Below are 13,053 nucleotides of genomic sequence, written 5' to 3'. Positions count from 1 at the left end.
CCAGACTGGCTCCCATCTTGTGGAACTATCTGACTCGCTTCACAAGGCTCTCCCCTAGTTTTGAAAGCTTCAAGTGCTCCCTAAAGACTCTACTATTCAGGGATGCATACAACCTACACTAACCTATCTTTATACCAGTTCCTCTCCTCCATTGCTATCATCTGAACCCCCTTAGCATGTAAGCCTAAGAGTCCAGCTGTTTGTAGATCTCCTTCTTAAGAGCTGACTACAACAGTGCAACTCTTGGCAGGGCCCTCTACCCATTTCATCCCTATAATTTGCTTTGTTGTACTCCATATTTGTTTATAGCGCTGCAGAATCTGTTGGCACTCTACAAATAACAAATAATAATAATAATAATAGTTTATTTTTATTTTGTTTTTTTTTGTTTTTACTGTTAGGGAGGACTTTGTTTATTATTAATGTAAAAGAGCTGATTTCTTTAGGGGAATGCCCTACAAAAAAAGCCCTTTTAAGGGCTATTGGTAGTTTAGTATTAGATTAGGGAGTGTTTTTACTTTGGGGGGATTTTTAATTTTTATAGGGGTATTAGTTTAGGTTTAATTTTATTATTTTGGATAGCTTTGTTTATTTTTTTCTGTATTTTTACTTTTTTATTTTTTGTAGCTTGGGGGGCTACATTTTTAACACATAGACTGCCCTCTGGGCAGGCTTATCAACTAGTTAGATAATAAAAGTATGTTAGAAACTTTATTCAAATTGTATACTCTTTCTAAATCATAAGACAAAATATGGGTTTCATGTCCTTTTAAGTTGATTTTATTTAGCCCTTATTACTAAATAAAATCAAGTAGGGAGATGTTACCCTACTTATGGATTATTTGACATCTTTGTCTCTCATTACAAAGCAAGGGGACAACATTATTGCTTCAAATATGGTGCAAAGTATTGCTTAAAGTGCACTAGTAGATATAGGGATAACAATGAAATAAATACATTACATAATACTTACTATTTTGGATAAATCTATTTGCACCATGTTTAACGCATGCAATACAAGTCCCACACTCCATTTCACACCACATTTGACGCAACACTTTTCTCACCATATTTGACGCAATACTCAAACTCCTATACAACCCACAAACTAGTAAAGTTTTCCACAACTTATTATTGATAAATGCATAATCACGTGATTTATTAAATCAGCCAATCTGATTAAAATATACATTTTCTACTATCACTAACAAATCAAATTGCTCTATACTTGAGTCATTGATCACTCATCAGAACTTGTAAGTGCCATTTGTTACATTGTGTATTATACTTTGAAAGTATGTATATGTGAAATTAGTATTAAAGATAAACATTGATGATGACATTAGGCCACACAGTACAATATGTTTGACAATGATTTTAATAATCAAATGATGTTTGATTCAATATAATATTAAAATGATAGCTCAAAGGAATACTCTACCTAACATTAAACTGTCATGAATCAGATATAGCAGAAATTAAAATCACCTCTTTAATGTCATCCTATGTTCTTCTTTCTCTTGCATTTCATTTTCATTAAGAAATGTCATCTTATATGCCAGCCCATTTTTTAACACCTGTGTAGGGGTGGTGTTTAAAACTGGACTGCAATCAAGAAGGGTTACACAGGTGCAGAGAGAAAACTGGCCCAGCTCTTAAAATATCCATTGATTGCAAATAAATACATATGAGACCCTGATTACATGTTATATTCACAATTATTCTTGCTCAGAATAATAATATATTTACACTATATACATATAGTGGTATAAATAAACACAGAGATATGAAAGACAACATTGTTTAGAACAAAAAAAGGAATTTAGGGACATATAAATATGTTTGAAAAAGATTTCTGACATATATATATATATATATATATATATATATATATATATATATACAAAACACGGAAGGGAACTGCACTCTCATACCAGACCGGGTACACATCCTATGACCCTGCAACATGCTCAGCCCTGGGTGCCACTGGCACTCACAGGAAGCTGTGCTGTCCCCAGAGCCACAAGCAGTTAACCCCAGACAGGTCTGGGTGCAAGAACCATAGGGAAAATTACAAAACAAATTAATACAACACACAGAGAAAACCCAGTACTCACTTACAAGCTCTCAGCTAAGATTTAAAAGCAAAAATGGAAAGGTTAGTCACCGCATCTGGCCAAATGGGACAAGCTCAGGTACCACTTGGCCAGATGCGGTGACTAACCTTTCCATTTTTGCTTTTAAATCTTAGCTGAGAGCTTGTAAGTGAGTGCTGGGTTTTCTCTGTGTGTTGTATTAATTTGTTTTGTAATTTTCCCTATGGTTCTTGCACCCAGACCTGTCTGGGGTTAACTGCTTGTGGCTCTGGGGACAGCACAGCTTCCTGTGAGTGCCAGTGGCACCCAGGGCTGAGCATGTTGCAGGGTCATAGGATGTGTACCCGGTCCGGTATGAGAGTGCAGTTCCCTTCCGTGTTTTGTATATGTCTAGGGTGATTACATATTCCTGTGCACCCTTTTTTTGTTTTCAGTTTGTTTGGATTTGAAAGCTTGCATTGTGTGGCTGTTTTAGGGTCTCAGGTATTGGAGAGGACCTTGACGTGGTACCTGAGCTTGTCCCTTTTGGCCAGATGCGGTGACTAACCTTTCCATTTTTGCTTTTAAATCTTAGCTGAGAGCTTGTAAGTGAGTGCTGGGTTTTCTCTGTGTGTTGTATTAATTTGTTTTGTAATTTTCCCTATGGTTCTTGCACCCAGACCTGTCTGGGGTTAACTGCTTGTGGCTCTGGGGACAGCACAGCTTCCTGTGAGTGCCAGTGGCACCCAAGGCTGAGCATGTTGCAGGGTCATAGGATGTGTACCCGGTCCGGTATGAGAGTGCAGTTCCCTTCCGTGTTTTGTATATGTCTAGGGTGATTACATATTCCTGTGCACCCTTTTTTTGTTTTCAGTTTGTTTGGATTTGAAAGCTTGCATTGTGTGGCTGTTTTAGGGTCTCAGGTATTGGAGAGGACCTTGACGTGGTACCTGAGCTTGTCCCATTTGGCCAGATGCGGTGACTAACCTTTCCATTTTTGCTTTTAAATCTTAGCTGAGAGCTTGTAAGTGAGTGCTGGGTTTTCTCTGTGTGTTGTATTAATTTGTTTTGTAATTTTCCCTATGGTTCTTGCACCCAGACCTGTCTGGGGTTAACTGCTTGTGGCTCTGGGGACAGCACAGCTTCCTGTGAGTGCCAGTGGCACCCAGGGCTGAGCATGTTGCAGGGTCATAGGATGTGTACCCGGTCCGGTATGAGAGTGCAGTTCCCTTCCGTGTTTTGTATATGTCTAGGGTGATTACATATTCCTGTGCACCCTTTTTTTGTTTTCAGTTTGTTTGGATTTGAAAGCTTGCATTGTGTGGCTGTTTTAGGGTCTCAGGCATTGGAGAGGACCTTGACGTGGTACCTGAGCTTGTCCCTTTTGGCCAGATGCGGTGACTAACCTTTCCATTTTTGCTTTTAAATCTTAGCTGAGAGCTTGTAAGTGAGTGCTGGGTTTTCTCTGTGTGTTGTATTAATTTGTTTTGTAATTTTCCCTATGGTTCTTGCACCCAGGCCTGTCTGGGGTTAACTGCTTGTGGCTCTGGGGACAGCACAGCTTCCTGTGAGTGCCAGTGGCACCCAGGGCTGAGCATGTTGCAGGGTCATAGGATGTGTACCCGGTCCGGTATGAGAGTGCAGTTCCCTTCCGTGTTTTGTATATGTCTAGGGTGATTACATATTCCTGTGCACCCTTTTTTTGTTTTCAGTTTGTTTGGATTTGAAAGCTTGCATTGTGTGGCTGTTTTAGGGTCTCAGGTATTGGAGAGGACCTTGACGTGGTACCTGAGCTTGTCCCATTTGGCCAGATGCGGTGACTAACCTTTCCATTTTTGCTTTTAAATCTTAGCTGAGAGCTTGTAAGTGAGTGCTGGGTTTTCTCTGTGTGTTGTATTAATTTGTTTTGTAATTTTCCCTATGGTTCTTGCACCCAGACCTGTCTGGGGTTAACTGCTTGTGGCTCTGGGGACAGCACAGCTTCCTGTGAGTGCCAGTGGCACCCAGGGCTGAGCATGTTGCAGGGTCATAGGATGTGTACCCAGTCCGGTATGAGAGTGCAGTTCCCTTCCGTGTTTTGCATATGTCTAGGGTGATTACATATTCCTGTGCACCCTTTTTTTGTTTTCAGTTTGTTTGGATTTGAAAGCTTGCATTGTGTGGCTGTTTTAGGGTCTCAGGTATTGGAGAGGACCTTGACGTGGTACCTGAGCTTGTCCCATTTGGCCAGATGCGGTGACTAACCTTTCCATTTTTGCTTTTAAATCTTAGCTGAGAGCTTGTAAGTGAGTGCTGGGTTTTCTCTGTGTGTTGTATTAATTTGTTTTGTAATTTTCCCTATGGTTCTTGCACCCAGACCTGTCTGGGGTTAACTGCTTGTGGCTCTGGGGACAGCACAGCTTCCTGTGAGTGCCAGTGGCACCCAGGGCTGAGCATGTTGCAGGGTCATAGGATGTGTACCCGGTCCGGTATGAGAGTGCAGTTCCCTTCCGTGTTTTGTATATCTCTAGGGTGATTACATATTCCTGTGCACCCTTTTTTTATTTTCAGTTTGTTTGGATTTGAAAGCTTGCATTGTGTGGCTGTTTTAGGGTCTCAGGTATTGGAGAGGACCTTGACGTGGTACCTGAGCTTGTCCCATTTGGCCAGATGCGGTGAATAACCTTTCCATTTTTGCTTTTAAATCTTAGCTGAGAGCTTGTAAGTGAGTGCTGGGTTTTCTCTGTGTGTTGTGTGTGTGTGTGTGTATGTATGTATGTATGTATATATATGTATATATGTATATATATATATGTGTATATATATATATATATATATATACACACACAATTTTGTGCAAAGATATATGTACAGATTCTAGCATTAATAATCATTTAAAATAAAGAAAAAAACATGATATAGGCGTATCATGATTGATAGAAATACAAATAAACATTACTTGTGAAAATATCATATTTCAGAATTTTATTTTTTTTTAAAGTTTTTTTATTGAGGCAATCAAAATAGTTACAAACATTAACAAATTGAAGGCAATATCACAAATACAAAAAAGCAAGGGACATTAGTTACATAATTCTATACCTTAGTTAACAGAATATACCGTGTTGTCTTGTTGAATTCGAACAATACCCCTCATCATTATGCCTCATTTAATTACTTTATCTGCATAGTGTCCATGGTACAAAGATCCATCTAAGGGATCTGAAAACTAGGATATAAATGAGGACACATCATTAATACAGTAGGCTCATATATAGAGTTAGAGAGAAAACATAAAATAAACTACAGACTCATACTAAACCTGTATGGGCATCAATAGACGTAAATCAAAAAAGTTGAACATTATGCAATATAAGATAATGACATATATGCAATATAAATAATATATAGGTACACAAGTAACTGTCACGCCTTTAGAGTTATACCAACCTACAAGTAGGTCCAAACCTTGCATTGGTCAGACGAGGGCGTAAGTAGTATCAGTATCAATCCAATTCACTTTAGAAAAAGCAATAGACTCCGTAGGTTTCCTTGTTGCTTCTCCGCATTTGGCTCCAATAGCTTAGGCACTAGGGTCTGTGAGAGAGTAATCCCCGTGGTGATGCGACTTCCCTGCAGTTGCGCGGGGCTGTTATGTGAGTTGAAGCTATGCCCAATCTCCCCCGCCATAATGAGCCCGGTAGTCTCTGTTACGTTGCACTGTGCTTCAGCAATTACCAGAAGCCGGTCAATCCGGTCACATATCTGCTTCTCATATTCTTCCAATAGGGCTTGTACCTGCTGCAATAGGTTCCCCTCCATACTGTTGTTAACCCGGTGTCCCGGGTTAACCAGACCAGCTGTCTGGTCTGGGAACTCTCAAGAACGTCAAAAAAGTAATATACAGGAAATCAGTTCATTAACCGCTGCTTTACAAACCACAATATCAGGCTAGATGGCTGCACAACATCGAAATTACAGGCAAAATATGAATTTGTTTTGCAGAGCTCCCAAATAAGCGGCCATCTTCAGACCTGGCCCAGACACGCCCCATATATCAGATTTTTTGTATAAAAAATAAATTAAAAAAATAACTTTCTATGAGATATTATTGTTTGTTCAGGTAAAAACTTAGTTATTTCTTGGACATTAACAGATGACAAATAAAAGATTAGCTTTAGAGAAATGTGCTTGTTCATGAATATCCGCAACATTGATGACTCTTATTAATCAACAGTCCGATGCTCATCGCGCTGTATGTGATGCACGTGTTTTTGACAGACTTTTTAATAAATAAGGCCGTCGTATGTAGATTTGTGTCAGCGAAGTCGGGTCGAGCGTATTGACTCCAGCGAATGTGCCAAGATTGACCCTTTGATAAATCGTCCCCAATGTCTCGAGATAAGGTTATTTTGCAAGAAGCTCACATCAGCTTACTTCTTCAAAGTATAATAAACTACAATGGTAGTTACAAGACAAAATGGAGTCAGTATGTTTATATACAGTATATTCTTACAGGCACCATACAGAATTCGAATAATGGTATCTGGCAGAAGCTCTTATGAGTTGAACATTAGCTTTGGACTGATGATTGCTGAGTAGACTCCATGGGAAGACTCTTCCTAGCTACACCACTAGGTAGAATAAGAATCTTTGGACAATAAGGTGTGGCACCACATTTTTCATAGAACACATAAATCCTCAGTCTTTCTTCAGATGCTGGAACTTAGTTTTAGAATAAATGTTACTCTGGTACCTGAGATTTGTGGATACAAATCTGCAGGGCTATTTTTTGAGAGAATGGGCCAGTTTACAAGTGGAGCACTAATCTATTGTGTGACCGTAAACAGGCAAATGTCTGGCTAATGCTACTGCAAGTTGAGATTTCTGGTTAGTTTTTAAAATATCCCCCAATTGCCCCCAAAATAAATTGTAAGGTCCCTTTTTGTTTTAAAACATTTTTTAGCATCTTTTTTTATGTTTCAAACTGCACGAAGCAGTTTTAAGGGTTTAAAGTGTGCGGGTGTGGGATGTTAGTTCCTTTACGTTGCGTTCTATGGGACAATGTCCACTGTAAATATATATATATATATATATATATATATATATATATATATCCAGCATAAATGAATCTACCCACCAGATACAGCCACATGGGTGCAAATATAGCCAATAATAAACTTTTTAAAAAATACTGCACTCTCAGGATTTAATAAACAAAAAAGTCAGCTTTAATAGATGACGTTTCAGGGAACGTTATTCCCTTTCCTCAGATTAAACAGCAGTGAATAATAGTGAAAAATGAACACATTAAATACAGATTTGCAAACACATACCTCCCACTTCAAGCAAAAAAAGCGCCAAACAGTGTACTTGGAACGCTAACTTGCATTCCATTCAGGCCCAGACCGAAAGCGCAACGGCTCCCCACTTCCGGTTTCGCCAGGTGCATATTTACATCAAAATAATAAAAAATACTAGTTGTTTGTCTTTATACGTGAAATGTTCTTACACTACATAACAAAACTGTGTTAAAGCAGGCATACACAATAATATACCTCAATTTTGCAGAATTAGTCAAACCGGAAGCGGTAATGGTGTCATTTCTGGTTTACTCTTGTGTACCACATTAAATTGTCAGGGTCTGTTTCCAACATTAAACCAAACATTGTAGGTTCCTCCTACCAAAAGGGTGACTATACACAATAGCCATGTAACAACAAGGTATCACACTAGGCAGGCATTAAAATATTGTCAGATAACATTATGACATTAAGCCCACCTGTGCTAATTGAAACATGACTATACCTGAATAGGGGTGCAAATTCATCCAATAACCAAAGATCCAACTCCCCCTCATTTACAGGCCAAAATTATTGACGCTAGGGATATTAAATACATACCCTCATCTGTATATGAACATATATAAAATATAAGAAAATAAAAGAACAAACAAATAGAAAGCAACAGCAAGGATAGCACTGAATCTCCTCTTATATGTCCTTTATATGTATATATATTATATTATCGATCATTGCCTGCATGGCACATCATTAGTCCACACTTTGTCCATAATCCGATGAACATAATTGTATAAGACCATTGAGATAAAAACAGATCCTTCTCATATGTATCTCCCAGACTTCAGGTCATGTTGTTATTATCTATATGTGTGGGTGATTCACTATAGCAGGTAGCTTTGAAATCCCCACCAGCGGATCTCCTCCACTGGATCAAGGCTTCCATGCGGACCCCCTAGTGTGCGGGTAACACCCTCAGATATCGCCCGCCCACCAAGGCCACATCCTACCATGCTACATCTCTGCACCCTCAGTTTGTGTCAGACTAGATTAACACCTTGAAGTCTGGTATGGAATTCAATCCTCCTGGTACAATGGTTCCAAGCCTATAAATCCACTGGGCTTCTCGATATGGTAGGGTTTTATCCCGATCTCCACCTCAGTCAGGTTTTGGCACATGATCTTTTAAAGTGTATCTCATCGATGCCACTGAGTGTCTTTGTTCCGCACAGTGTCGTGCCACAGGTTGATCCGACGAGCCTTTTACAAGTGCCTGGCGTATAGCCAGTCTGTGATTGGCCATGCGTTCTCTCAGGGTCCCCTTTGTCTTACCGACATAGAACTTTGAGCATGGGCACATAAGCAAATAGACCACATGGTGGTGGTGCAGGTGATTGAATGCCTGATGGTGTGCGTCTTATTAGTATGGGGATGATTACATTTCTTTGTTGCAATAAGTCCATTGCATGTCATACACCCCACAGATCTATATCTTCCCTTGATGTTTATCTTCTGTTTCTTCTGATAGCACTGTTTGGTATCTGTGTGTACCAACAGGTCACGAAGATTGGTGCTCCTCTTGAACCCCACCATGGGGTTAAGTTCTTTACTAAATCTGAGTTTGGGATCAGATGACATGATTGGCCAGTGTTTTCTATATTTAATGTGTTAATTGTTCACTATTATTCACTGCTGTTTGATCTGAGGAAAGGGAATAATGTTCTCTGAAATGTCATCTATTAAAGCTGACTTTTTTGTTTATTAAATCCTGAGAGTGCAGTATTTTTTAAAAAACTTTATATATATATATATATATATAGGTATATATGTGTTAGTATGTGTATATACACATATAAATATATATGTAATTATTCATATACATATATATATTTACACTTAGCTGCCCATTTCAGCGCAACTTACCCACTTCTCTGCACTAGGTTCTCTGCCGTGTCTGACAGCATGAGAACGAGGCTCCTATTGGAGCCTATGGAAGCGCGCTCTTGTGAGCACTTGTGTGCGCAAAGCTTTCCTGTACATTTGCATGCGCTAGTATTACTGAGTGGAACGTAAATATTGTGCTCTTGTAAGCGAAGTTGTGCACTCCACTTGTAATCTAGGCCAATGTTGGAATATAGGTCACTTGTTGCACATTTGGTGGGGCTGCCAGCACATATGAAGCCAGTTTGCCCGATCGTAACAGACTGTGACACTGTCTGTGTCATTGTCTAGCAATCATCTGTTGGTGCTGGTGGGAGGTGTGGGAGGGAAGGCGGAAGGTGGGTGGGAGCTGAGCACAGGATGGAGAGGGACTGGTGGGTCCTTACACTATGGAAAATTACTTGGCAAATCCATCCACTACTCATAGCAGTAACCTTATTACAAAACTGATATAGGCCTTAAATAGATTGATTTAGAAATGTTCTCAAAAAGACATGATCAACAAGTGTTAGTAAATTGTGATCACACCTTTAAACATAAGGAAAGGTCACATTTTTATCCTATACAAAGTAGGGGACCAACATGGCTGGAAGCAGTGGGAGGGGGAAGTGTTAAAGTGCTTTTTGGGTGAATCAGGGAAGTGGGAGGGTGAGGAGGGATCCCTACACTATAGAAAATAAACAAAAAAAACTAATATTTCAAAAAATAGATACAGTAAATAAATAAAAGCTCTAAACTGCATACTGGCAGACTGTCTGCCAGTATCTAAGATGGAAGTGACCACTGCGTGGGGGGAAGCTGTTTGAGAGGAAACAGGAAGGGATCAGGAAGTGGGAGGATAATCCCTACACTATAGCAAATATTAACCTTACAAGCTAACCCCTACACTGCCAAGAATTTCAGAAGTGTGGTGCACAGATGCAATTAGAGGCCTTATAATTGCCAAAAACCAATGGCAAAGCCATGTATGTCTGCTGTTTCTGAACAAAGGGGACCACAAGAAGCTTTTACAATAATTTGTCAGATGACAGCAGTAGCCGTGTGTAAATAATTTTAGTGAGAAACCCAAAGTTTGCAAAAAAGTTAGCAATTATTTGGCAGCCAGATAGTGACAACAATTATACAAAAATGGGCCTAGATCAATACCTTGGGTTGTCTATATATATATATATATATATATATATATATATATATATATATATATATATATATATTTCATAGGTAAATCAAACATTAAAAACTTAATTTCTGTTAAAATGGAGTGATAGCAAAAATGCTGAAAATTCTCTGATACTTTGGGCAAATTTTTCTCAGAAATTTCCAGAAGCAAAGGGGTTACGTCTTGTTCTCAGAACTCAGCTCTTTTACAGTCTTGAATCTACTTTATTATTCTGTAAGAATTGCAATCATGCTAATATATACAAACTAATCAGGAAATATGTAATAACTGCAGCCTAAATAATAACAAACAAAATCTATCTGTGGGTTGTTGTGGTATAAAATACTATAATGCTTAGGAAGCTGGAGGTTAAGACTTTATATTGATTGAGATATCTTTTGTTTTTTTAAAGAAGTATCCAATGTGGGAATAACTGTCAGCTACATGATAAAATAAAAATTAACAAAAGTATCAAAACTAGAATGATCAAGATCAATTGAACAGAAAATGTGTAATGTAGATCACAGATAAAATACAGGAACATAAGATGTATTGTTATGAAACAATGTTTGATGTGTGTTCAAGAAATGTTTTAAAAAGTTATACCATTTTTGTTTCATTTATTAGCCCTGAAGAGGATTGACCTGCATGTTAATTACAAATCTGGTCCTCTGGTGGCAGTTGATGCAGACTCTGGACTATATATGGAATGGCGAGCTCATGGATTACCCCTAAGGACCAGCAAAACCATGGTATCTGACTTGCATTATGAGGCAGCACATCTTGCTGGAATCGGGGGAGGACCAAACACAGTGGTGGTCCTGACAATTTGGGCTCACTTCACCACCTATCCTGTTGCAGTCTACTTGCAGAGATTAGCTACAATACGTAAAGCAATAGCTTCTCTCCTTTTTCGCAGCCCTCAGACAATTGTGCTGATCAAGTCGGCCAACACTGGCTACAAATCATTATATGGTAGTGATTGGTTGTCACTTCAGCTGGACATTTTACTACGGGCATTCTTTAAGGGAATGACTGTTACTGTGCTGGATGTCTGGGATATGACATCATGTCACTACCTGCTGGATAACATTCACCCAGGACAGCAAGTAGTTAGAAATGAAATTGATCTAATGTTATCCTATATCTGTCCCAAATAAGGGGCTAGGTTATCAGTGGCATACTAACTGTAGCATATGAGCGATATCGGCTTTTTTTGGCTTTTTGCACAAGACAGAAAGAGCGCGCTTACTATTAGTTGAGAGTAAATGCATTCTCTGAAGTGCAATCGACTTCTGAGCTCGCGTAAATGGTAGGGGAAGAAAAAAGTTGCATTAAACACAACACAAATACATGTAAAAGTACAGTTACACCCATATAAACACTGTTTGATTAAAAAAATATTAAAAGAAAAAGAATTGCTATCTTCAATGCGTGTCATTGAAATATTAAATATAAAATATATTAAAAAAATTATTTCAATTGCTCACACTCACAATGGTTTGTCTGTCCAGTGAATGACATTTGGGAAATACCATGCATGTGGCATTGCACAAAGTCACGCCCACACATTGACATTAGTGAGCCGTGTGGCATCGCTCCTGAATGAGTAATAGCAATAAATAGCACAAGAAGAAAAAAATACCACATTGCAGGGAGAAGTTGGGGGAATGAAAAGTGAGTAACATGAAAAAATAAATTTAAAATATTTCTTATTTTACATACATTTCACATACCAAATTATAATTATGTAATAAACAAATAGTTAAACTTTACTATCACTTTATGCTCCCAACACTGCTTTTAAATTGTTGCGTAATATGGAGGAGAGTATCTTAATAGATGTCATGCATTATGTATTTCTAATGATGTCAAGTTTTCTTTTTTTGATGACTACAAAAAAAAACAACCTACTTTACTCCACTTCCCCAAAATGTCCTGTGAATAAGTGAAGGTTAATGTCAGACTCTTGAAACTTGGCATCTGCACATACAAGTCAAAATTAAAGTTATGGTAAATTCATATAGATGATTTTACACAATGTGACTCTACTAATAAATATAAACATATTGATTTTTTAATAAGAAATTAATATATCCATTGTAATTTTACTTTTTTATGTGGTTCGTTACTTGCTTCAAGGCTGCCTCTGTCTGACAATTTATTATGTCTGAGTTTGACAGGTGGCTGGTTCATCCAATATAGGATTCATCATGCGCACTATATAAATTACTGCCAGCACGCTCCTGTGCTTGTAATTTGAAGCTTTTTTAAGCTTTTGAATTGCTACTCTCTTAGTGCTGCTTAAACAGAGAATTTGCTTTACTGTAGCAATACACTTGCGCAGTTCTACTTCAGGCAGATGCGGATTCAAATTAAAAGCATGGGAGCAGAGCATGCTGGCAGTAATTTACATGGGGCATATGATGAAGCCCCTATTGGATGCACCAACGGCCTGTCAAACTTGGACATAAGAAATTCTCAGATGGAGGCACCTTGAAGCAAGTAACGAAGCCACATGAAAAAGTAAAATTACAATGGATATATTAATTTCATATTCAAAATACCAACATCAATCTGTTTATTTTTATTAGTAAAT

The 13,053-nt window shown here is 38.4% G+C and overlaps 1 protein-coding gene across 1 annotated transcript in view; it reads left to right on the top strand.

The window, feature by feature from the left end:
• LOC128664666 (NXPE family member 3-like) overlaps positions 1-11,614 on the top strand; it is a 43,107-nt gene extending 31,493 nt beyond the window's left edge. The window contains exon 5 of the mRNA XM_053719476.1: positions 11,082-11,614. Coding sequence (XP_053575451.1) covers positions 11,082-11,614 — 533 coding nt within the window. The remainder of the gene's footprint in view (positions 1-11,081) is intronic.
• The last annotated feature ends 1,439 nt before the right edge of the window (positions 11,615-13,053 follow it).

This window comes from Bombina bombina, chromosome 6, assembly GCF_027579735.1.
Source record: "Bombina bombina isolate aBomBom1 chromosome 6, aBomBom1.pri, whole genome shotgun sequence".
Taxonomy (NCBI): Eukaryota; Metazoa; Chordata; class Amphibia; order Anura; family Bombinatoridae; genus Bombina; species Bombina bombina.
The sequence above is the reverse complement of the archived record's forward strand: the minus strand, read 5'-3'. Positions and strand labels throughout refer to the sequence as shown.